The 26,483-nt window shown below is 51.0% G+C and overlaps 1 protein-coding gene across 1 annotated transcript; it reads right to left on the bottom strand.

The window, feature by feature from the left end:
* Positions 1-6,613: 6,613 nt before the first annotated feature.
* On the bottom strand, positions 6,614-24,112 carry CRYBG2 (crystallin beta-gamma domain containing 2). Its single transcript, XM_049774622.1, has 20 exons — positions 22,644-24,112; positions 21,413-22,478; positions 21,004-21,051; positions 20,795-20,907; positions 20,516-20,645; positions 18,332-18,471; positions 16,857-16,983; positions 16,596-16,631; positions 16,358-16,494; positions 16,115-16,241; positions 15,739-15,878; positions 15,519-15,645; positions 15,102-15,134; positions 14,872-14,984; positions 13,080-13,209; positions 10,947-11,086; positions 10,502-10,625; positions 8,556-8,714; positions 6,803-6,962; positions 6,614-6,702 (listed from the first exon to the last, which is right to left on the bottom strand). The coding sequence occupies exons 1-20, from the start codon at positions 24,110-24,112 to the stop codon at positions 6,614-6,616; spliced, it is 4,608 nt and encodes a 1,535-aa protein (XP_049630579.1).
* Positions 24,113-26,483: the final 2,371 nt, after the last annotated feature.

The following is a 26,483-nucleotide window of genomic DNA, read 5'->3' as shown; positions in this document are numbered from 1 at the left end:
AATCCTTTAGAACAGCGAGCTATACCCCCCCCCAAATAAACCCCCAATAAATAAAGTAAGCAGCAGCATATGGCCCATGGCCCATGTCTTGTAGGGACCTCTCAGGCCCCACCTCATGTCCCAATCTCCTTCCACAGTACCTGTCTCCCAGACTCCTCACTTCACACCTCAGACTGACCCAAACTACAATGTTTTATTTTTAATTTTTTCTGCTTACAATTTTTTTTTATTGTGATGAAAATATTTTTGGCAGTACTTGGCTACTCCTAGGAAAGCATATTGATCTTATATTTAAAGAGTGTGGGCACCTTGACTGGCATTTGCAATGGAACTGGCAGTGACTGTGACCCCCATAGCTAATGGAACATGGAATTCTTTTTTTTTTTTTTGTACCAAAGAGGCTTTAATTTTATATTTGTATTTTTTTATTTTAATTTTTTAAAGAAAATATATCACAGAGTTGAGAAAATTGGTCATAATACATTTGTTTCAGGAAGAACAAAGGCAAAGTTATTTTTAAAAAATAGAGTAACTAACGAGATGGAAGAGAAAGAAAAGGTTCAGTAGCAAGTATATTTTTGAAAATTGTTAATCACCATTTAACTCATTAAAGGCCTAGCAGAAGGTTCAATAGGCTTTTTTTTTTTTAAGGATAAGAGTTAAAGTACAATAAAAACGGTGTTAGAGTGGCAATTGTTGTTTGCATAGGCCCAGAAAAATGTGGGAGACATGGAAAGGAAAAACCTTGGTCTAGATACAAGGAGACCTTACCCCTGAAGTTTTCTGGCATAAGACCAACTCTAGGCTCCGGGCATACTAGGTTGTCCAACCCAGATCATTGTCTGTAGTGCCAGTAAACTTTTTTTTTCTTTAGCTAAATCTAAAGATTAGAATGAACAGGAAATGGCCAGGGATGTGGCTCAGTGACAAAGTATTTTCCTCACAAGTGTGAGGCCCTGAATTCGATCCCCAGAGCTACAAAACAAACACTGAAAAAAATGTGGTTTTTTAGGTTTTTTGTTTTGTTTTTTTGGTTTTTGAGTCACACGCAGCAGCACTCAGGGGTCACTCCTGGCTCAATGCTCAGAAATTGCTCCTGGAAGGCTCAGGGGACCATATGGGGTGCTGAGATTCAAACCGCCAACCTTCTGCTTGCAAGAAGGTTGCCTTACCTCATGCTATCTCTCTGGCCCCGGTTTTTTAGTTTCTTAAGTGCAGTGCTCTTTCCTTTTTGGAGAGATTCCCCTAATCTCCAAGCTTTCTGGGGCCAGCTACCACCATGTCTTCAAAGTGGAATCTATCAGAAACTGTAGCCTTGGGCTGAGAAATGGCACAGCTGTAGGGTGTTTGCCTTGCAAGAGGCTGATCCTGGACGGACCCTGGTTCGATTCCAGGTATCCCATATGGTCCCTTGAGCCTGCCAGGAGCGATTTCTGAGTGCAGAGCCAAGAGTACCGCCTGAGCATACTGCCAGTGTGGCCCAACCCCCCTCCCCACCAAAAAAAAAAAAAAAAAGAGAGAGAAAAAAAAGAAACCATGATTTCTGGTTCCTATCCAACCCCCAGTTTCCTGATGCTAGTCCCTGGACCTGTGGACTGGCAGCTCTGTTACATGATCAGAGGGGGGTGAGTTTTTGGACTCAATTCTGCCCAGAATAAAGGAGCCACAGAGCCCAGGGACTCTCCTGCCCCACTGCTGTCTCTGAGCAGCTTCACCCCTGACACTAAGCTCAGTCCCAGTCTCACATTCATCCCCTGCCAGTGCCTTCAAACTAGAGGTTAGGAAAAATCAGCCTTCCTTTGCCATCTAGGATCTTTGCCAGGGCCTCCTCTGACACCTGATCTTGCCCAGAGGATAAAAGACTAAAGAGAAAACACAGCAGTTAACAGAAATTTAGTAACATGTATAAATGAGAGAGATCAAGAAAAAGGAAGTCTTTGGACTTGGGAGTCTTGCAGGGGAAATGGTGAGGACAGTGTGGTTGAGCAGACTGAAGAAGTGGTCTCCCTGTTTGTCTCAGATACTCAGAGGTTACCTACACTCAGGAATTACTCCTGCAGGTGTTTGGGCTACGACAGGGGATGCCTTGATCAAACCAGAGTCTGCCGTGTGCAAGGCCAACCTGGGTTGGTCATGTGGAAGGCAAGCACCCTACCCGCTGTACTATCACTCTGGCCAGAGGCTGCTACCTGAGCGGGATGTGGGTGGTGGTGGTGGCATCTGTGTGCCCTCACCTTCTTGGCACAGAGACACTCTACAAAAGATGAGATGCCCCACCCCTCCAAGCGTCTTTCCTCCTTCCATGTGTCTGTGGTTCTGAAAGTTAACCAGTTTTGAAATATTCTTTTTGTTGTGTTTTGGGGCCACACTCAGCGATGCTCATGGGTTACTCCTGGTTCTGTACTGTGGGACATTCTTGGCGGGGTTGGAAGGACCGAAAAAGGGTGCTAAAGACTGACCCGGGTTGGCAAGCAACCTATCTGCTGTACTATCCTTCCAGCCTCCTTAAAATATTCTTAAAACAAGACGGGAGGGATAGGGTGCTTGCCTTGCACGCTGCCAACCCGGGTTCAACCTTCGGTACCCCATAAGATCCTCTGACTCCTACCAACAGTGAGGGCTGAACTCAGAGCCACGATTAACTCCTGAGCAGCCCAGGGTGTGGCCCAACGCCTCCCGCCAAAAACAGAGAGAAAGAGGTATTTTAAGGTGGCAAATTCTGTTCCCCTTTTCGCTGCCAACCCGGGTTCAACCTTCGGTACCCCATAAGATCCTCTGACTCCTACCAACAGTGAGGGCTGAACTCAGAGCCACGATTAACTCCTGAGCAGCCCAGGGTGTGGCCCAACGCCTCCCGCCAAAAACAGAGAGAAAGAGGTATTTTAAGGTGGCAAATTCTGTTCCCCTTTTCACTTAGGGTTGGGATACTCAACCTTGAGGTCTGGGGAAAGGAAGTAGAATCCTCCCTCCCACCCACCTGCCCCCAAGTTCAAAATCAGCCAAACGATCAAGCGCTCCATCTCGTCCACAGCGCCTGCGCCGAGCTGCAACGGTCCTGCGTCAATCCAACCAACCTCCAGCGCTCAACTCCAGCTGCCTGAGCACTCCACACCTACAGCCCACAAGCCTCCCAAGATGAAGAGCCTCTTTTTCGTGCTGGTCATCATCAGCCTCCTGCTTATGCTTCAGGTAAGAGGAACCTATCAGAGCTGGAGATGGCTCAAAGGGTTGCGCACACGTCTTTTTTTTTTTTTTTAACCTGAATTTTCAGTTTTCTTCTGACTGCTGTCTGGTCCCCCTAGCACCACCAAGAACAAGTTCCAGGGCCTCAAAATAACCCAAACAAGAGCAGCCTCTCAGCACAACCCACTCCAGGTCCCCAGACTAGGGAACTGGAACATTAATATAACGGGGCAAGGTTCTTGCCTTGCTATAGCTGCTGACTTGGGTTTCATCCCCAGCATCCCATATGGCCCTCAAGAACCGCCAGGAGGAATTCTTGAGTGCAGATTAGGCTTGGCCCCAAATCCAGAAGAATAAACAAACAGATCCCCAGACTGGGCTGACATGGTGAACGAGAACACAAGTTCCCACATGGATTTTAGAGACAGTGCAGCTCCATTGGGGGGTCTAGCTACCCGGCATCCTCCAGCCCTCTAACCCTCTGGGTGGCTGTTGGACTGAGGCGGCTGCCTGAGGCTGGGGAGCACTTGCAGGGTGTCCATGCCTGAGGTCTTGGAGCTGCCAAGTACTGTCTCAGCTGCAGAGTTGGCAGGGGCCTCGCTGTGGAGAGGGCCAGAGGGCACAGAGGTTTCAGAGTACCTGCCCTAGAGCTCGGGGAGTCAGCAAAGGGCCATCAAAGGAGCTGCCAGGTTAATAGAATGCAAGTCAGGAGAAAGGTCCACTTCAGAAAGGTGAGAGTCATTCAGTCATCCACAGGGCTCCAGTCAGCAGCATAGGGGAGGGACCTCCACTGCTGGGTCCTCCTGGGTCCTGAAGCTACATGGTAGGCAGCAGCAGTAGCTGCGCTTGAGAGCAGAGAACAGAGCTATCAGTCAGCTCAGCTGCTGCCATTTCCTCAGAGGAAGGGACATTGCCTGAACCCTCCACCTCATACCTCACCAGGTGTTAGCACCCCTGTTTTGGGACCCAGAGCTGTACAAACAGCCAAGGTGGACATGGAGACTCAGAGATGCTTTGCCCCTAATGCAGTTGGAAGATCAAGGGCTCAAGCCACAGACTGCTCTGGCTGGAGGAACTGGTGGCTTGACCTTGGTGGAAGGAAGGTCCTGGGTGTGAGGCAGGGACAGCTTCTGCCTCTGCCTCTGTCATGGTCCCTGAGGGCAGGGGTCAGCCCCATGTCCCCACAGGGGACAGACTGAACACTGTCGTGTGGGGGAGGAGAAACTGTCTCTGACCAATACACAGGGACTCAGGAGTCCGTCTTTGTGCCCCTTCTTTCCTCTCGCAGGTAGAAAGCATGAATTCCACCACCACCACCAAAAGCAATGCAGTCTCTGTCATTGGCACATTGGGTGGAGGCAGCCTCCTTATCCTCTTGACCAGCGCCTTAGTCCACCTCTTCTGCCTCAGCTGAGGCTGGTGTCCACCTGAGACCAGCATGAGCAAGAGAAGCGTTTCTACTCCTCAGGAGGGACGACGTGGGACTGACCAGGGGTGGGAATTGACAGGCAGCATGCTTTGGGACACCAACACAGAGCCAGTGGTCAATAAAGTTGTCCTCTCCTTGGAGCACAGACCTCTTTGTGTCACTGAATATCATGGAGCAGAGCAAGGCCTATAGCAGCACCAGGGAGCCTCTGAGGCCCCGTCCAAAGAGGGATCCAGGGAGCCCCCATTTCATGCCCCAAAGCCCAAATGCTCAGGGCTTCCCATCTCTTCCCCTAGCAGAGCCAAGGCCTTGAACCTGCCCCTTTGCTCACCCTTCACCTGACCATTGTCTGTCCCTGGATATTTGGGAGGATGGTCCCATGATAGCCTCCCCCAGAAACAGCCCGTTTGGGGGGTTGAGAGTTCCATAACCCTGTCTCTGCATCTTTAGTCTCACTCCTAGCTCTGTGCTCAGAAATTACTCCTGGAAGACTCTGGGGACCAAATGGGATGTCGGGGATTGAACCCACATGCATGAGCCATGTGCAAGGCAAATGTCCTCCCAATTGTGTTAAGGCTCTGGCCTCGTGTGTCATTTCTTTGTTTGTTTTGGGGCCACACCCAGCATCACTTAGGGGTTACTCCTGGCTCTATGCTCAGAAATCTCTCCTGGCAGGCTTGGGGGACCATATAGGAAACTGGAAATTGAAGCCAGGTCTATCCCCAGTTGTCCCTGTGCAAGGCAAACGCCCTACCACTGTGCTATCTCTCAGGCCCTCATGTGCCATTCTATTTGTTTGGTTTGTTTTGGGACCACACCTGGCAGTGCTTTGGTTACTCCTAACTCTGCACTCAGAAATCACTCCTGGCAGGCATAGGGGACCATATGGGATGCCAGAAATGAACCTTCATCAGCTGCGTGCAAGGCAAATGCCCTATCATGCTCTAGCCCCCATGCATGTTCATTCTTTTTTATGTTTGCTTGTTTCAGGGCCACATCTGGCGGCACTCACGTTACTTCTGGCTCAGCGCTCAGGGGTTACTCCTGGCTCTGTGCTCATAAATCACTCCTGGCAGGTACAGGGGACCATACGGGATGCTGGGGATTGCACATGTGTCAGCTGCATGCAAAGCAAATGTCCTATCATGTTCTGGTTCCCATGCATGTCTTTTGTTTGTTTGTTTGTTTCTGGGCCGCATCCAGTGACTCTCAGGTTACTCTGGACTCTGTGCTCATAAATCATTCCTGGCAGGTTCAGGGGATCATATGGGATCCCAGGGATCGAACCATGGTTGGAGGCATGCAAGACAAATGCCCTACACACTGTGCTATTGCTCCGGCCCACGCATGTCCATTCTTTTTTTTGTTTTGTTTTGTTTTGTTTTGGGGCCACACCCGGCGGCACCAGGGTTTACTCCTGGCTATCTGCTCAGAAATAGCTCCTGGCAGGCTCGGGGGACCATATGGGATGCCAGGATTCAAACCAACCACCTTAGGTCCTAGATCGGCTGCTTGCAAGACAAATGCCGCTGTGCTATCTCTCCAGCCCGCATGTCCATTCTTAAACTGTCATTGAAGGTGTCTCTTCACCTATCTGGATCCTGCTTGGGACTGAATTCCTGAAGGCAGACACCAAGAACCTTGTTCCCATATGAGCTTCAGTCCCATATAAGGGCCAGTCCCTACCTCCAAAGGCGCTAGAGATCATTGCTTTATTCTGGGTCAGTAATGTCACACTCACCAATTAGTCTGGTCTAGCGCACCCTCTGGTGGCCAAAATGGGCATTACACCTGTGCCCGGGACCAAGAGGTAAGTGGAAAAAAACTGGGTAGGGGAAGGAAACAGGTGAACAAAATCCTTAGCCACCCCCAAATATCAGGGTGAATATCAGAGACGAGGAAATCTAGGAGTATATTAGAAAATAGCTTATGTTACAACAAAACAACCTATAAAAACATTACATATAGAGAAAGTCCAGGGTTGCAGGTCTGAAGGACAGATTAAAGCACATGGACAGTCCAGATCTGGGATGACCTGTCCTTGGTTGGCTCCCACAGCACCACATGGTCCCGGTCATAGCCTCGGCCACCTGGGGGAGGGGCAAGAGATGGGGAGATGATCAGAACAGGGGACTCCACCCCCACCTCCGCTTGGTTTGAACCCCACCCCTACAGACATCCCCACCTTACCCTTCACATCTAGGATCCGGCCTTCGAACATCTGGCTGCAGATGTGTCCCAGTTCACTGATGCTCCATGTCTGGCGGGGCAGGCGGCTCTCAGCCCACAGTACCACCTTGGAGCCCAGGCTGGGGGGCCCAATCACCTGCAAGCTCATGGTAGGGGCCATCTGTGCCCCAGGGGAAGTCAGGTATTATTACTTCTGGGGGCGTTTCTACCAACTCCCACATATCCAAGACAAATAAACACAAACTAAGCCTGGGTCTGTGCTCAGAGATCCTGCTGGGATTTTGGGAATCACATAGAGTACCAGGGATCAAACTAGAAAAGGCTAGAAAAATATTAGCTCTTCCAGGAAGCCCTCCTTGATTGAGATAGTACAGTAGGTAGGGCATCTTTTTTTTTGCACAGGGGCAACTTGGATTTGATCCCTGGCACCTCATATGGTCTACTGTGTCCCACCAGGACTGATCCCAGAGAATAGACTCAAGAGAAAGCCATGAGTACTGCTGGCTATGGCCCCCCCAAAAAATTTAAAAAATTGTGACTGAACCCAGCAGTGCTCAGGGGACCATCTGAAGGGCTGGAACAATAGTACAGAGGGTATGCAGGGCATTTGCCTTGCATGTGGCAGACTCAAGTTCAATCCCTGGCACCCATATGATTTCCTGAGCACCATCAAGTGTGATTCCTGAATACAGAACCAGGACTAAGTCTTGAGTACCACCAGGTGTGACCCAAAAACATACAAACAAGAGGATCATATGATGCCTGCATATATGCAAAGCATGTGCTTAGCCTGTTGAGCTATTTCTCTGGTTTTGTTCTTTTAGAGGCAGCCTCCCAAACAGTGCTTAGAAGGCCTCATAGCTACTCCTAGCAATATGCAGCCTATTTGGTTTGTTACAATCTGTGGATGTGAGACTGCTGAGGCCCAGTAGTCCTGGGTAAACAGGGAATACCCAGTGATGCTCAGAATTTGTGGGCCTGGGACCTGTACCCACATTAGGCACATGCAAAGCATATACTCTAACTTCACTCCTATCTCTGGTTCCACATTGATTATTATGAATGGAACCCAGTTCCATCAGAAGAAATCTAGGCTGGAATATAAGTACTCCTGCTGCTCTAGAGACAGGGAACAGAGGCCCAGAGAAATACCTACAAGGCTTGGGGCACATGGCCTGCACTATCCACCACACACATCCCCAGTGTCTGCACGTCTGATACTGTGCACATCCAGTACTGGGGTGTGTCCTTACTTCCCTCCCTCCTTTCCTCTCTCCTTCCTCGCTCCCTCCCTTCCTCTCTCCTTCCTTCCTCCCTCCCTTCCTTCCTTTTTCCCTTCCTTCCTTCCATCCTTCCTTCCATCCTTCCTTTCCTTCCTTCCTTCCTTCCTTCCTTCCTTCCTTCCTTCCTTCCTTCCTTCCTTCCTTCCTTCCTTCCTTCCTTCCTTCCTTCCTTCCTTCCTTCCTTCCTTCCCCTTACCTTCCATTTTAGTTTATTTTTCTTTGTTTTGTGGCCACACCTGATGGTGCCCAAGGGCTATTCCTGGCTCTGCACTCAGGAATTACTCCTGGTGGAGTTTGGGAGACCATATGGATGCTGGGGACCAAACCCAGGTTGGCTGCATATAAGGCAAGCATCCTATCCACTGTACTATCACTCCTGCCCTCTCTGCACATCCTGACTCTGGCCAAAGCTGGGTGCTATTCTGACTGGCTTGGGGCCTGTTCTTATCCCAGCCCCTAAATACCCGTACCTGGTTCTTCAGCAGTCCTTCTTCGTAGTACCAGATACAGCTGCCTCCTGCTTGGGGCTCAGACACCACCACACGGCCTGCCTTCATGTCTTCTACGTGGTCTGGCATTGCCAGGAATCCCCCCAGTGCCTCATTCCACAGTCGAAAATAAGCCCGGCGCTAGTGGGGGGAGGAAGAGTGAGAGTCGGCAGGGGTACTCCCACTTGGATCCCCAGCACTTTTTGTACCACCTCAAGCTTCCAGACCCTCTTTCTCACCCCAAAGACTTTCTTGGTCCTGGTTACTTGGTCCTTCTTCACATACGTCCCCAACTACACACTCAACTGCCCTATTCCACAGCCATAGAAACACTAACATCCACCGGGTGGAACAGAATGTCGCCACACATATTCAAACTCCATATTCAAACCAAAGTGCCACCTAAGCTCCATTAGCAATCCAGGGAAGTCTGGGGGTGGGTTAGGGGAGCCTGGACCCTCAGACCTGACTCTGCTACAAACCTGGTGAAGACCTTGGAAGGCCATAATAGTGATAATAACAATAATCACAGATAACATTTCTCTGAGGGCTAAACCTCCCACAGTTTATTCTTCCAGCTTTATACATCATTTACCTTCTACCCTCAATATAGCTCCATCATACATGCCATCTCCATATTACAGGTGAGAAAACGAAAGCCCAGGAGGTCCAATCTTTGCCCAATACTGCAGAGCAAATCTTTATCTTTGCCTCTGACCCTTTAGTTCCCCATTTGTAAAACATGAGGTTTGGTAATAGGCACCCTCCCACACCCCCCAGCAAGATTTCTGTAAAAGTCTGCTGTAAGAGTCTGTGTGTTTTTGCTTTTGTTTTTGTTTTTTGGACCACATCCAGTGATGCTCAGGAGTGATCCCTGGCTCTGCACTCAGAGATTACTCTGGGTAGGCTTGGGGAACCATATGGAATACTGGGATCAAACCCAAGCCAAATGTGGGTAAGGCAAATGCCTGTTATCCACTTTACTATTACTCCAGCTTGAATCTTTGCTTCTTATCAAGGACATACAATGCCCTCACGCTGGGTCAAAGATACAGGTGAGTAACCATGAACACATTCTCACAGGTGTCCTTTCTCCACACAAAAGTCTCTTCCAGAACACACATACACAAGACAGATGTTGTCATGGGCACAAGCATATAAGCACAGCATTTGTGTCCAGCCTCCTCCTCCCCCGATACACATACTTGTATAGCAGAGACTACAAAAAAAATCACAAAGAAAAAGGGGCTCTCAAGTAAAGGTGCCACAGGAAATTTTCCTTTCTTTCTTTTGACTGTGCTGGGGATGGGATCCAGGTCCATGTACATGCAAGGCGTGTGCTCTACCATTGAGCCAGCCACCTGTCCCCTCTATAGCTTTCAGTATTGTATGAATTACCTTATTATCAGAAATTGAATCGTAATGTATTTCTTACTATGTTAATTAAGGAGAAATCAGGTATAGATATAATGGTATAGATATTATTACTTAGGATAAAGATAAAACTGAAATGTAAACAGAAAAATAAATGATTAGAGCCTAGACAGTTCAATGAACTGAGTGCATGTCTTGTACGCAGGAAGTCTAAGTTCAGTCCCAAGCTCCATCAAGTTCCCAGAGCACTTCCAGGTGTGCCCTCCACCTCAAAAATGGATAATACCAGGGATAAAGCATTTGTATTGCCAACAGCCAATATGGGTTTGATCCCCAGTATCCCTTATGGTCTGGCCAGGAGTGATCCCTGAGCACAGAAACAGGAGTAATCCCTGAGCACTTCTGGGTGTGGCCCCAAAACAAAAACAAGTAGATAATGGTTTAAAAGGATCAATGATTTTGCAAAGATGGTCTCAGAAGTAGGCCTGTGAAGTAGGCAATGACAAACATGGCCAGACATTCAACTAGACAGGTGCAACCCAACACCTACTCACCTGCTTGATGGGGTAGAGGGAGCCCACCCTCTGCGTCCCGCTATAGGTCAGCCAGTTGGTAATCTCGCAGCTGCCCAACAGCCACTGGCGGCCCCGAAAGTCGCTGTGCTCACACAACACCCAGCTGAGTCCAGCATAAGACAGGAAAAGGATGGTAGAAGGACAGACAGATAGGTAGGGGAGGAGACACAGATATCAGAGCATTCCCCCCCCCTCCTCTTTCCTCTTGCTGGGACTATCTACAGAGAGTCAGCATCCCCAAGGGAACAGGGAGGTTGGGAGATAGAAATGGGCTCTGCAGGGCAGAAAGGAACCTGGAAAGGCACCAGGGCAGGTGGGGGCAAGGCCTAAGAGCCAGATTCCCTTGTCCTCTGTCTTCTCCTGCTGAAAAGCCTGGGCTCACCAGCAGCACCCACCCTGAGTCCACTCCTCCAAGTCCACTCACCTGCCCCCCTTGATCCGCACGGAGAGTACATGGTTGTTGAAGCCCTCAGCTTGTAGGCTCCGCACCTCCCTGCTGAGCTCGATCTCTTTCCCTTCAAAGCACTCCCGTCCATACAGGAAAATGGAAGGTTCTGAAAAGTGCTGGCGGCCCATGCACATGGAGAAGGGCTGTGATCTCAAGAACATCCAACTCTGCCCCAACATTCCCAACACCCAGACAGCCAGATGGGTATTTCATCCCTTCTTCCCTCCTGACTCCTGAACACAGATAGCTGCGTGTCCCCCAGATCCTAAAGGCAGCCTGTGCTCACTGGGTTGCCAAATGTCAGGTAAGTGGTGCTTCTAAGAATGGAAATAACAATCATGAAAAGTACCACTTCCTACTCATTCTGGCCTTGCCATCTGCCAATTTTGTGCCCGAGGTTTTACCTGATCTCAAGAAAACTCCTCAACAACAAACTGTCACCATTCTGCTCACTTATCAGAGGGAAAACTGAGGCTGGAGAAAGTCAACTATATGATAAAGGCCTTAAAGCTAGTTCTGAGCCAGCTCTGTCTGCTGAGTCAGGGATTCTGAAGTGCAGCTGCATTGAGCGATCCTGGCTACCTAATTCCAGCTGGTCACCTGGGGCAAAAGGTACAACCTCTCTGTGCCTCAGTTTGCACCTCTGAAATGGAGAGATGATGATAGTAACTTATCTAATAGGGTTGTGGTGAGGATTAAATATCACAAACTGGGGCCCGGAGAGATAGCACAGCGGCGTTTGCCTTGCAAGCAGCCGACCCAGGACCAAAGGTGGTTGGTTCGAATCCCGGTGTCCCATATGGTCCCCTGTGCCTGCCAGGAGCTATTTCTGAGCAGACAGCCAGGAGTAACCCCTGAGCACAGCCGGGTGTGACCCAAAAACCAAAAAAAAAAAAAAAAAAAAAAAAAAAAAATCACAAACTGTCCCTCTTATCCTTAGGAGACACATTCCAAGAATCCCTAAAACTATGGCTAGGACTGACCTCCGTGCATACTTTTTTTTTTCTTGTTTTTTTGGCCACAGCCAGTGGCGCTCATGGGTTACTACTGGCTCTGTGCTCAGAAATAACTCCTGCCAGGATTCGAACCACCATTGGTCCTGGATCAACTGCTTGCAAGGCAAACGCCCATACTGCTGTGCTATCTCTCCGGCCCCCTCCACACATACTTAAGTGGTCTCTGTGCACACACATCTATGATAAAAATTAAGTCGAGAAAGAATTGAATACCAGGGACTGGAGTAATAGCACAGCGGTAGGGCATTTGCCTTGCACGCAGCAGATCCAGAACGGACCTGGTTCAATCCCGAACGTCCTATATGGTCCAGTAGTCAGGAGCAATTACTGAGTGCATAGCCAGGAGTAAACCCTGAGTGTCACCAGGTGTGGCCCAAAAACCAAAACATAAAAAAAGAAATGAACACCAGAAACAATAGAACAGTTGTAAAGATGCCCTGTGGTAAGTCACGTGACATATCTTGCTCCATGTTCAGATACTGAGTGATAGCAGGAAGAGGGGAGCAGCCAAGGGTACATGGAGTTAGCCATACCCTCTCCCAAGCATCTGCCAGCATGCAACTTAAGCACCCATCTCTAGCCTGGTAAGCAGCTTCCACAGCCCCAGCTCTGCAACATGGATACAGGGCTATCTCGCTCTTCTGTGTGGGCCTCACATCTACTGGGTCTGGGTATGTCACAACTCCCAGCTCTAGCATCCCCCCCAACTGCAACTATTCCCTATGCTGCCACTGACACATCTTTCTGCTTCATTGACCTTGCCCAGAGCTATATCCTCAGTAGTCCCCAGCCCATCCCCAAGTCCTACTCCTCCTGTTCCTGCACCCTTTTATGCATCTGGACAGCCCCTGTGCATAGCGACCCTTACATCCATCTGACCCTGATCTCCTTGATGGTGGGCTGTGTCTGATGTAGCACAGGGTGCCTAAACCCAGCTGCTGTACAAGAAATGCCCAAAAGGCTAAAGTGTCTTTGAACCCCTAGAATGAAGAGACCCAGGTTGGCTCTGAAGACGACAGGAATCAAACGCCAACAGCCCACTGGGTGGTGAGAAGAGACTGTCTCCCATAGTTCCCTGGATAGAAGCACTCACCAGGGGTACCTTCCGAAGAGATCCCAGGACTGTGGAGGCTGAGCAGCCCATGGCTGTGAGCGTGGGGAACTCACCCTCAGAGAGGATGTGCTGTTCACCCTCAAAGTTCTTCTGGTCAAACAGGATCCAGCTGGGGAAGGGCAGAGGTGGTTAATAGATATGTGACCTATATGTATAAAGTTAAATAATTTATGAGGTTAAGTATCTTACTCAAAATTACCCCCATTAGGGGCCCGAGAAATAGCATGGAGGTAAGGCGTTTGCCTTTCATGCAGAAGGTCATTGGTTCAAATCCTGGCATCCCATATGGTCCCCCGTGCCTGCCAGGAGCGATTTCTTAGCGTGGAGCCAGGAGTAAACCCCTGGGCATTGCCAGGTATGACCCAAAAACCAAAAAAAAAAAAAAAAAAATCACCGGAGGCCGGTGAGGTGGCGCTAGAGGTAAGGTGCCTGCCTTGCAAGCACTAGCCAAGGAAGAACCGCGGTTCGATCCTCGGCATCTCATATGGTCCCCCCAAGCCAGGGGCAATTTCTGAGCACTTAGCCAGGAGTAACCGCTGAGCATCAAACGGGTGTGGCCAAAAAAAAAAAAAAGAGGTGGAGAGAAGTGATATCAGGACAGTGTGGAGGAGTCTTGGACACTTTGGTGGTGGTATAGGTGAAGTAACTTTATATATCAATATAATAAATGTTAACAATATTATAACCACTTCACCTAAACTAAATTAAAATTTTTTGGTTTGGGGGGTCACATTCAGCTTTGCACAGGGCTTATGCCTGGCTCTGCACTCAGGTATTATTAATGGTGGCCTCAGGGGATCATATGGGGTTCCATGAATAGAACCCAAGTCAGCGATGCAATTAAGATGGAAGATATACTGTCCCCGGCAAATGGCCCTTGGCTCCCACTCCCATTCACTTCTAAGTATTGAGCTCCACACTAGCCAAGCAACTGTGCAATGACTAAACCCCACATTACTCCCTTCTTCTCATTTCTCAGAACTCTCATAATATAACAGTCTCACATTTTCAACTTTTTTGTTTTGTTTTGTTTTTGGGTCACACCCGGCAGTGCTCAGGGGTTATTCCTAGCTCCAGGCTCAGAAATTACTCCTGGCAGGTACGGGGGACCATATCTCTCCAGGCCCTGATCAAATAAATTTTTACAGGGGCCAGAGAGATACACAGCAGTAGGGCATTTGCTTTGCATGCAGCTGACCCGGGAGGGATCCGGTTGAATGCCCATCTCACATGGGCCACAAGCCTGACAGGGGTGATTTCTGAGGACAGGGCCAGAAGTAACCCCTGAGCACACACTGGGTGTGGCTCGAAAACCAATCAATCAATCAAGTTTAAAAAAAAATTTAACAGAATAATAAATGGAAGATATAGGGGGCCAGAGCAATAGTACAGCAGTAGGGCGTTTGCCTTGCATGTGGCCACCCAGAAATCGATCCTGGCAGGCTCAGGGGGTCATATGGGATGCTGGGAACCGAACCTGGGCTCACTGCTTGCAAGGCAAACAGCCTACCACTGTGCCATCGCTCCAGCCCCAAGATCAGGGTTCATTTTACCTATTTATGTGTTTTTTTTTTCCATTAAATTTTTGTTTTATTTGGTTTTAAAACTGGTTGACTCTGGATAGAATAATCTCCGTAAGTCTAACAAAGGAAACAGTTTGAAAAGAAATTCCTCTTCCTGCAGGGTGGATCCCCAAATTGGATCAGGCAATTCAAGGCAGGTGCTCCCTCCTCTCCCCCTCCGAACCTCCCTCCCTCCGTCAGAGGCTCACCTGCCACCGTGGACACGGCAAGACTGAGGCTGGAAGGAGAGGGGCAGAGCGGCCTGGTCATCCTCGAAGGAGATGTGGTCGCCCAGGAAATCAGGGCCAGAGAACAGCTGAACCTGGGGGTGCGAGGGAGAGCCAAGTCGGTGAAGGAGATGCAGAGAGGATGAAGAGAGGAACCAAGAGGCGACAGGTTTGAGATGAAGAGGGGGCACAAGCCCCCCACTGCTCCTTACCTTCGAGGCAAAGTGTAGATTGTGTTCCCCGACCTGAATGGAGAGACCATGCCAATGAGACACCTGCCCCCCAAATATTCTTTTATTTTTATTTATTTATTAATTACTTTTTGGTTTTTGGGTCACACCCAGCAGCGCTCAGGAGTTACTCCTGGCTCTACGTTCAGAAATCGCCCTTGACAGGCTCAGAGGACTATATGGGATGCCAGGATTCGAACCACCGTCCTTCTGCATGCAAGGCAAACACCCTACCGCTGTGCTATCTCTCCGGCCCCGCCCCCAAGATATTCTACATTAGCCCCACCCCTTAGCCGTCGAGGCTTCCAATCACAGAGCAATCCAGACTCTAGGCTCCGCCCCCTCCCTCCAGGAGGCCACGCCCTCATCGCCCCGTCCCGCCCCGCTTCCAGCGCGCACCTGCAGAACCGGCTGCAACGAGGCGAGGGCGCTGTGGCCAGAGCCCCAGTCGTCGCAGTTGCGGTACACGCCTTTCTCCAGCACGTACTGCTCGCCGGAGAATCCCACTTCCTGATAGGCCACCCACCTATAGGAAGGGCGGGCGCGGTCAGGGGCGGGGCCAACGTCTCTGGCCACGCCCCTTCGCCCCCTACCCCCGCCCGCCCGAGCCGGTACTCACACGCCGCTGAGCACATGGATGGCCTGCGTGTGCGGGCCGTAGCCCGCCAGTTCCACGTCCGCCAGGGCTTCGCTCACCTCCACGCTGTGCCCTTCGAAGTCCATCGCTTCAAACAGCACCACGGCCGGATCCCCAAAGTCCTGGAGCCCAGAGACAATCAGGCCTCGCCCACCCACTGGGAGGGAAAACCCTGGGAGGACCCAGATGTCCTGGACCGGCCCACATTGGCAATTTGGGGGAGAGCTGATCAGTGTGGCCTGGGGGGGGGGGAGGAGCAGCGGGAGGGAGAGAGCATAGACCCGGGGTGGAGGGTCGGGGAGAGAAACTAGGCAGATTTCTTCCCTCTACCAAATGTCCAGTTTTTGCTTTTGCTTACCGTCCGGATGACCCGCAGGGAGGTGAGCAGCTCATCAAAGCCTCCCCAGTGTGACCAGTCGGGATATTCTCCCTCTTCCAGCAGATACTGGTGTCCCCGGAATCCCTCCTTCTCGTAGCCCACCCAGCTAGGAAAAGGGGGAAGGAGTGGGGGTGTAAAACAAAAGCCCTCACCTCTCCCTCGGCAGCCCAGGTGGCTCCCCATCCTGAAGTTATTGGGAGGATGAGATAGAAAAGTCCTCACCAGCCCCCAAGTACTCGTAGGGACCCCACAGAGGTCAAGTTGGGGCTCTGACTGTCCTCTGGTTGCTGCAGGTTGTAAATGTCTCTGCAAACTTCCCAGCTCTGGCCCTGAAAGCCGGGGGCCTCGTACACCACAGCCTGAGGGAAAGAGGAAGTGTCAGGATGTGGGAGTGAACTGGACTAGATCACACTCAGCCACTAGGGTGTGGCCCCCAAAACTCACAAACCTAGACACTTACCTTGGGTTCTCCTGGCTTTTCCACACTTGGGCAGCCCTGCAAAAGAGACAGAGCTGACACACCAGCCCGAATGTGTGGAAAGACAGATAGAGCAGAGGAACGCTTGATTGTGACACCTCCTACAAAGTGGCTGCCACCATCCCATCTACATCCCTCAACCCAAGCACTCATTGGCCCTCTCCATTCTATTTCCAGTAGGAACTGCAAGGCCCTGCCTCTTCCCCAGACAGCAGGACAAAGCTACTTGGGACCTACTCTTACCAATGTCATGGGCTTCAGGGAGCCCACACTGTGGTTAGAGGCACCCCAGGCCTCCAAGGTGGGGTACTCCCCGGGCTCCAGGATACAGGGAGTGCCTTCAAAGCAGGGTTTGGGGTACAGCAGCCACCTGAGAGAAGGCAGAGAGACTATTATACCCCAGATGTGCAGGGATACCGATTGGTAGATAGGAGGAAATGTTTAGAATGGAGAAAGGTTTGGAGGAGAAAGGCCCTAGGGGAACTCTGGAGGATGTCAGGACCCATATCCCATAAATCGACTTTTCTTGGGAGTTGGCACACTTTGCAGTGCTCAGAGCTTATTCCTGACTCTGTACTCAGAAGTCACTCCTGTTGGTGCTCTGGGGACTATATGGTGTGGCAAAGATTAAACATGGGTCAACAACATTAAAGGCAAGTACCCTGTTCACTGTACTATCTCTCTGTCCCCAGACTCGAGAAATGTTGCAGTTGTCTCTCCCTTCCTCTGGCCTGAACCAGGAGAGTTCTTAGTATCGGACATATTTGCCCCTTTGCCTCACAAGTTGCTTCTGTTTCTGTCTCCCTTTGCCACACAAGACAGCCCAGCTGATGGGCGCTTGGGCATTTTGTCCTGCATACAGCCAAACAGGGTTTAATTGTCAGCATCCCTTATGGTCCCTCAGTCCACCAGGAGTAAATTCTGAGTGCAGAGTCAGGAGTGAGCATTGCCAGATGTGGCCCCAAAACAAATACAGCCCAGTTACTCAAAGGGGTTCTACAATCCAGCCCCTTGCTCTTCTCCGGAGCCTCACTTCCCCCTATTTACTGCTTTTATTGGCCAGGTTGACCTCTCAATTAGCTCTCTTCTGAGAATTTGTCTTTAGTAGAGGCTAGTCCCTCTACTAAAAATATCTCTTTGAGGGAGGTGTTCAGGCCACCCCCAGCTGTGCTTAGGGGCTACTGCCGCCAGGGCTTGTGGTGTTGGGGATCAAACTTGGGCTAGCTACATGCAAGGCAAGTGCTCTGCCTGCTGTACTGCCCCTTTGGTCCCTAGGTAAACTTTTAACTCTATTCAATTAAAATATTTGAGGATGTGTAGGTATGTGTGAATAGATATATTTAGGGATAAATAAAATATATAGGGAACTGGCTGGTCCTGCGTCAGGTCTTAGGTGAACATATATAAAACATACATAATCCCTGCCTTCATGAAAATTTGATTCTGGGACCAGCTCATCCCAGCTGAGATATCTCCTCCTCTAGGAAGGCTTCTCTGATGTTAAGCTGTCAGGCTGATTTAGTGCTTTCCTGTGCTCTTACGTAAAACTTGGGCTTCCCCATCTTAGCATTGGAATGTCACTGTTTACTTGCCTGTCCCTACAAGCTAACAACACTTCTTGAGGACAGCAACAACTTCCTATATCCTGTGTTCTTAGTGTCCCCAGAAAACAGCATAGTGAATGCTTAATAAACAGGCTCAGAACAGCCCCAACTCACAGTCCTGCAGCAACAGAGGCAGAGGCCACCTGTAGGGGCCTCTCCAGGTGTCGAGGGGTCTCCAAGATCTCAGTTAGCACCACCTGCTCTCCTGTGAGGCCCTTCTCAGAGTACAGGCTGATCCTTGGGGTCAGATAGTCCTGTGAAGGAGAGGGGTAAGCTACTGAAGCTGGGGGTGAAAAGCATCTGTGCTGGCTCCCCAGTCAGTCCAGTGGAGCTCCTGGGAAAGTGCTGAGGTCATCTCCCCCGAAACTAAGCAGGTACTTGGTGTGTTTTTATACAAGCTCTGCCAGATAAGCCCGAAACCAAGCTTTGCTGATCCTTCTTTACCCTTTGAGACTAAGGCCAAAGTTTCTACCAGAGATGCCAAGTGCCCTGCCCTTTGCCTCACCTCTTGTGTTTGTTTGGTGGTGAGCTTGGTGCCAATTCCAGGTATAGTGCCAGTTTGGTGGCAAGGCAGTTTTTGTTTGGTTTCATTTTGTTTTGTTTCTATGTGGAAGGAAACCACACTCACTATTCTGGCTTGTTCAGGGGTTACTGCTAGCTCTGCACTCAAATATCACTCCTGGTGGGCTTCAGAGAATCACATAGGGTTCTGGGGATTGAACCCTGGTCATCCACATTCAAGGCAAGTGCCCTATCTGCTGTAGTATTGCTTCAGCTCCTGCCATGAGGCACTTTCAAGACCTAACTTGGGCCCCTTCTTTTACCCACTAGTACTGTCCTGCTACCCCTCTTTCCAGAAGGCAGCTTCCCCCGGCTTTGGGCCCTTCCTCCTAGAACCATTTCTGCTGTCATACTCTTAAAGGAGTGTTTATGAAGCATTTGCTAAATGCTTGGTGCAGGGTAAGCCCTCACTGTCTCATTTGTTGCTCCAGGGTGTGAGGAAATCAATACACTGGTGGGAGAAGGTATCAGGATAAGGACTTTGCTGTGGAGACTTTGCCCTGAGCACATCCCATGTGCCTGGCATATAAGAACCGCCCAGCAGGTGCTGAATGAATCAAATGAATCCATGGCCATGGTACTTCAAAGCCCTTGTTTTTCTCTTGTACCTCGTTACCTCCCACACAAAGATGATTTATTGGGAGAAGCTTGCCATAAATTGTCCACAAGCATTTGGGTGGTTCAGGGGAAGCTTTGAAAATTCCTGTCTCCTTTGCACAGTCAGGCCATTGGCCTAGTTAGAACCTTTCATCCTGTCTCATCAGGACCATGCTGGAGTTAGGCCTTCTTTCATTCAAAAACAAAAGTACAACCAGAATCATGGTACCAAACTTCCAGTGGGCTCCAGGTTTCAAGACAGGGCTTTCTCTCCTGGATCTCTCGTAGTTTAGAAGTTGGGGTAAAGAAAACAATGTCCCCCATTTGACAGATATACTATGCCACTGATATCCTTCCTGAAAAATATAGAGAAGCCCCTGGTCCAGAAGTCAGCCTCCTGCTTCTTTTCTTGAGTTGATGATAAATCCCTAATCTGGTTCCATAGTCTCTTTCAAACCTGGTCTACATCTTAGCTTGATTTGGAGACCATTAGAGCAGCGGCCACCACTCTCACTTTACCTGCCATGGAACTGACACAAGCAGAAATTGAACTCCTGATCATGGCCTGAAACCTGGGGGGGGATGGGGGGCGGGGATTCCAAGAGGAGGCAGCACCTCAATTCATCCCATTTCTATGGGTTTTATTTGTGTGTGTTTTGTTTCCTGGGCCACACTCACCAATGCTCAGATTTACTCCTGGCTCTGCACTTAGAAATCACTCCTGGTGGGTGACCATACAGTATCCTGGCGATAGGCCTCATGCAAGGCAAATGTCCAACTCACTGTGCTATCTCTCCATCCTCCACTACTGCTATAACAGACCCCCTTAACATCACCTCCAACTTCCTTTTCTGAGACTGGTTCTTTGCCTGCATTTCCCAAGCCAGGCTCTTTCCCATTGGTCTCTGAGATCAAGAATCTGAAGGTGAGTCTCAGTAAAACCCCTCTGCCCATTTCCCTAAATGATCTCTCTCATTTCAAGATGCAAATTCTAGGTAGGCCAATACCTTGCAGGGTTGAGACCCTAGGCTTGATTCTCAGCACCACACACGGTAGAGAGAGACCCTGACTCCAGGCCCTGAAGCAGTTTCTCAGGGCCCATTATAAGAGGGCAGTATCCATCCCATTGCAACCACTTACCCGGACACCCCTCCTCAGGGAGCCAACACCTTGGGTCTTCCATGCTGAGCCCAGGGCCCGGAGTTCCACCTCTCCTTCTGGCAGGACCAGCTTCTGACCCTGAAACTCTGGCTCTTCATAAAGCACCCAGCTGTGAACACAGAGATACAGGGTAATGGATAGGGAGAGTGTGGAGCCAAGATAGTCTCTGGGCAGCTGAGGAGATTTCTGCCAGATGGCACTTCCCTGCCCTGGCACCTCCTGGGTTACAAACAGATGCTCTTGGGTATTCACACTCACCAGCCTCGCACTACCCTGACGGAGGCTACGTGGGCCCAGGAGGAGGTGTCAGCCACATCGTCCCAGATCTCTTTGACACTGCCTCGGCAGCCAGGCTCCGAGAAGAGGATGATCTGATGAAGTCATGGAGGGACCATGAGGGGGGACTATGGAGGGACCAGCCCCAGACCCCCACTTTCTGATGCTACCCTCTCCCCACCCTCCCATACCTTGCCAGGCCTGGTGTTCAGTTTGCTCTGGGTCTTCAGTTCTGGGCTCTAGAATGGAGGATAATGAGATGGGGTAACCTCTTTACAAGCTCCCAGACCCTGCAGCCTCCCCACTGCACCCCTCTAACTGTCCCATGGATAATGCTACAGTCGTTCCCAACTGCAATAGACCTCTAAGCACTCTCCCAATAACTAGATCCCCATGGTTGCCCTCCAGCCCCAGCTTCCAGGAAATCAGAGCACAGAGCCCTTCAGATCTACATGCAACCCTCCTGCATTTGAGACAGAGTGAAAGACCCATGGCCACTGGGCCTCACACACTGGTTTCCCACACATCCTCCAAGAGAATGTACCCACATGGCCATCTAAACCCAAGTGCCTTCATCTGCCCACTCTCAGCCTCACTTACCCACCGCTCCAGGGGTCTGGAGTTTTCGAGCTTCTCAGCAGGAGAATCATCATTATAGAGTAGGGGCAGCTGTCCTGGCACCTTTTTGAGCCCTGGAGCCTTGTGAGGCGGCAGAGCTGATAATTTTGTGCCCAGTGGTTCCACGGCAGGACTCTCCCTGGTGGTGGGTACCAGTTTACCAAAGAGGATGCTGCCTCCAAGACGGGACGTAGGTCTGCTACCTGCCTGCCACTCCAGCCCTGGCTCCACCAGGGAGCCCCTGGCACCAGCCACATGTTTCTTCATCATCTCTAGAGGAGAGCATGAGATCTCGGGGTGTCGCACAGGCCTGGACTCCCAGAGTGGCTGGGGTGCAGCTTTCTCCTGTTTGCGCTGCAGCTTCTCATCATCACTCAGATAGGGGTTCTGGAGCTCCTCCTCCTCCAGCTCTTCCTCCTCTTCTTCCTCCTTTTCCACTTTCTCCTGCTCCTCATTCTCTTCCAGTTCGGACACCTCTTGGGAGCTAAGCCCCAGCATCCACGGCCCAGCCTGGTCCTCCTCAATGGCAGGCAGCGTGGCATACCTGGCCAGGTAGGAGGAGCGAGGGGCTCTCGGCAACCGGTGGGTGCGGAGGATCTCGGGGGGCTCCATGTTCCTCAGAGTGTCCAGGAAAGACTCCAGGTCAGCTGTCAGTACTGACTCCTCCTCCTCCCTTGAGAGCTCCGGGATTGTCTTGCTCTCAGGGAAGTCGAAGACTGGTTGGGCCCCCAAGCTGGGCTGTATGTCCTCCAGCATGGGAGCTGCAGGGCTTCCAGGACTGGGGGACACTTCATCCAGTGAGGATGAGGGAGCAGGAGAATCATCATCAGGCCCCTGCACCACCACTCTAGGAATGGTAAAAGGGGCAGTCGAGGCCTGTGGACTCAGGGCAAGCTCTTTAGGGCTGGGGGATGAGTCCTGAACCACCTTATCCTGTTTGGAGGGTGGACCTGCCTGAGCAGGCAGGCTCTGAATTGTCTCTTCCTTGGTGAGGGAAGAGGTTAGGCTGCTTTTGACATCTGGGACACTCTCTTTTGGGGTACTAGGGCTACTGTCTTTGAGCTCAGTCATCATGGTGGATTGGGAGACTGAAGCAGCAGGAAGACCAGGTGGAATATCCAGGGGTGCCTCTGGCTCGGATGCCAGGACCACCTTCTCCTCCCTGGATGGCACTGGGTGTACTCTCCCCTTTGCATCAGGGTCAGGTCGGGACCTCAGGTGGGGCCCCGTTCCCATGGACACTCTGTCCCCCTCTGGGTGAGGAGCACCTTTTTGGCTGGGAGACTTTTTGTCCTCCGAGGAGACAGCAACTGGAGGAGCAGCTGGGGGAGTAGTGATAGTCTGTACCTCATCTTTCAGGGTAACGGAGGAGATGGGGACATTTTCTGAGTCTTCAGTCACCTTGTTTTGTGGGGACAAAGGAGCAGAGAGGCTTCCTGGGCTAGGGTGAGCCTGACTTTCTGTAGCAGAGGGAGCCAGAGGCTGCTCGGGGACAACAGCCACCTTATTCCTCACAGTGAGCACCCCAGTGGCAATGGGAGTGTCTGTGAGTCCTTCCCTGTTGACAGAGGGCAGGGCCTCAGGGACCCTGGGCTCTAGCGTGAACTGGGGTTTAGGGTGAGGGGGAGCCACCAGCTGCTCTGGGGGCTGGCCCTGGGAAAGGGGATGACGCTGGAGTCTGGGTGACAAGGGCAATGCCAGACGAAGCTGGGACACCTCTGACACCCGGGAGCCCTCATGGGACCCAGGATCTGGGGATCTACCAGGTTCACGGTGTGGATGGGTAATAGGGACCTCTTGGTTCTGAGCTGGGTGTGCAGACGTTCTGGGGGAGATGTCCTTTGACTCCCTTGTCCCCATCTCTGGCAGCTGTCCCGAAACTGTTCCCACTGGGCCTCCCAGGCCAGAGCTTCTTGTCCTGACAGTGGGAAGTCTGGGATGGTGACTGGCAGAGGAACCCCGCTCAACTGGAACCAGGCTGCTTATGAGCTGTAGGGCCTGGCTGCGGCTGGGGGAGCCCTCAGCCGGAGGATTCACCACCACTGCCCGGACAGCACGGACAGTATTGCGGCCCCGGGGCAGGGTATCGGCTGCAGGAGGCACCGCGGTCACCGAGCTGCTCACCCGGCGCTCCACATGCCCACCCATCACCACAGTGGTCCGCACAGTGCGTGTCACTCGCCGTTCCTCGTGGCGGCTCCCACTGAGCAGACTCCCCCCTGGATGGGGGCTTGGCTCCCTGGGTCCTGGCAGTGGAACCAAAAGCTCTGTCCTGGCCAGAGATGCTGCACTGGAGGTCTCTGTCTTGGGCTCCTGGTGTCGGCCATCACCTCGTTCCACAGGTTCCCCCAGCTTCCCAGGTGGCCTTTTCTCCTTGGGCAATGGGGCAAACTTCTTAGAAAAGATGGGTCCATGACTCTGGAAGTGCTTGGAGGCCGCCCCATCCCAGGAGGCCTGGCAAGTCGCTGTCTCCTCTTCCCAGGTGGCAAAGCCATTGAGGTCCTCTCGCTGGTGGCTGAGCAGCTCCTCCCGAGAGGCATCGGCCCTGGCCCCCGACACCAGGGACACCTTGTGGAAGTGGTGTCTGACCTCGTCCTGGACAGGGCTGCGCTGCCTCCACATCAGCGTGGCACTCACCACGCGGGCCTCAGCCCGAGCCGGGGGCTCTCCATCCTCCTCCATGTCAGGCCCCCGTACCCTGTCCTGTGGGGCCCTCGGCTCACTGCTGTCTGGCTCCCTGCAGATGGTGCTGGAAGAGGAGAGGCAAGGTCAGGGGTGGCTCTCCACTGACAGAATATCTCCCCTTTATCAGGTCAGGGCTGGGAAGCCTCAGAAAATATCATGGACCCTTCGTGGGCTCTGTTTCTTCACCTATAAAATGGATGTGATACTTTCCCAGCTTTCCTGCCCTCTCCTTACTTTTAGGGGGAGTGTGGTAAGGTCTGAGCTAAGAAGAGATACACAGGGGTGTGACACTGTAGATGGGACTGGGACTGTCGCCTAAGAGACTGAAAGGCCTAGTCTGCTGCCGGAACCTGCTTTGACTGTGACAAGGGTGGGCTTTGACTTCTAGTAAACTGGCCTTGTCATTCACTTGCTGGATAACCTGGAACTGGACACTTCTCTCCTACAGGCTCCAGTCTCCACCCCAATATTGATGCCCTAAGAATCTGTGCATGCAGCCATCTCATCAAAATCCTATCCAGGATAGCTCTACCCACCGTTTGGCCTGGCAAAGCCACAGTCAACCATAGAGTATAGGTCACAGCGTAGCCTAGGTATGTCTGGATGCACCTGTTGGTCTGAGAGGAGCAGTACTCTGGACCTCACCCTGCTCTTCTTCCTGCTCTCCCCCAGGTTCAGAGGGAGAACATGGTTAGTGAGGAGAGACCACCTCAGGAAGAGCCCTCTAAGATCAAACTGTGCTTTGAATTTACAGTCAAATCTATGTCTAGGCATCTTCCCTTCCACTCCCTCATTCTGATTTTGTTTGTATTGGGGGTTGGGCCACACTCAACTGTACTCAGGTCTTATTCCTGGTTCTGTGCTCAAGGATCATTCCTGGTGGGCTTCAGGAACCACATGGGATACTGGGGATTGAACCCAGGTGAGCTGCTTCCAAGTCAAGCACCATACCCACTATACTATCCTCCAGCCCCCACACCCTTGAGCACATCCTACCAGACTGGAATCACTTCAAAAAGCTCATCCTACCTTTCCTCCTTCTTCTTTTAGCCTGTCCTTGATCTGCAGGGTTCTTGCTATCTCTTTTACTAAGAGGGGAAATGATAATAACAGCCACCCAAGAAGACATCACAACTACCAGAAATGGTGAATTGTGCTGCAATGTCTGTTTAATGTCATTAGCCATCTGCTGAGACCTCACTCCTTTACATCTTGAATTCCCAAGAGAAGACTCTGTGTTTGATACTTCATAAAGAATAAGCTATCAACTTGTAAGTTATTAAGTTATAAATGCACAGAGTCATCTCACAGGTGAGGAGGAAGTCTCAGAGACATTAAGAAAGTTGCCCGGGGGCTGGAGAGATAGCATGGAGGTAGGGCGTTTGCCTTTCATGCAGGTCATTGGTTTGAATCCTGGCATTCCATATGGTCCCCCAAGCCTACCAGGAGCAATTTCTGAGTGTGGAGCCAGAAGTAACCCCTGAACGCTGCCAGGTGTGACCCAAAAACTAAAAAAAAAAAAAAAAAAGAAAAAGAAAAAGAAAAGAAAGTTGCCCGGAGGCTAGAGAGATAGTACAGCAGGGAGGGCACTTGCCTTGCATTCAGCCGATCCTGGTTCAATCCCTGGCACCATATATGGTCTCCTGAACATGATGAAAGTGATCCTGAGTACAGCCAAGTATGGCCCACAAACCAAAAGAAAAAGAAAGTTGCCCAGAGCTAGAAAAATAGTACAGGAGTAAGGTTCTTGCCTTGTCTTACACTGACGATGCCAGCACCATATATTGTCCCCAAGCATCCCTGGGAGTGAGTCCTAAGCACAAGAGCCAAGAGTAGCCCCTGAGGAGTGCTGGGTATGACTGAGCCCATCAAACCTTGATCCAAAATGCCCAACAACCAGCCCATCTCTCTAATGTCTTTAATGGCTAGGCAGGGGTTCCCTGATTTGAAGTCATCCCTTTAGAGGATACACAGCAGTATAGCCTCCAAACTTCTCACTCCAGTGTTCAGGCTGCATAGACCAGGGCCTATTCTTTTCAGACCCCAAGATACCCAGGTATAGCTAGCTCCTCATCCCCAGTCTCAATGCAGCCTGACTTACGTCTACTCATCCATCCCATAGGGCACCCCCAGATCATTATGAGAAAACTTAGGCCAGAAGGGGCCCACTACCCTCACCTCCTCCCCTTTCTCTAGGTTTCTGCCTCCTGAAAGACTGATGGAACCCAGAACTTTGACCCTGTCCAGTGGCCCCAGCAGTGACTCAACTTTTACAAGGGGCAGAGATAAAAGGTACTGAGGCCCAGCAAAGCTTGACCTGCCTCTGGGACAGAGGAGCCAGAACATGTGGGGACAGGATGTGAGGAGC

Source organism: Suncus etruscus, chromosome 6, assembly GCF_024139225.1.
Source record: "Suncus etruscus isolate mSunEtr1 chromosome 6, mSunEtr1.pri.cur, whole genome shotgun sequence".
NCBI lineage: Eukaryota > Metazoa > Chordata > Mammalia > Eulipotyphla > Soricidae > Suncus > Suncus etruscus.
The sequence above is the reverse complement of the archived record's forward strand: the minus strand, read 5'-3'. Positions and strand labels throughout refer to the sequence as shown.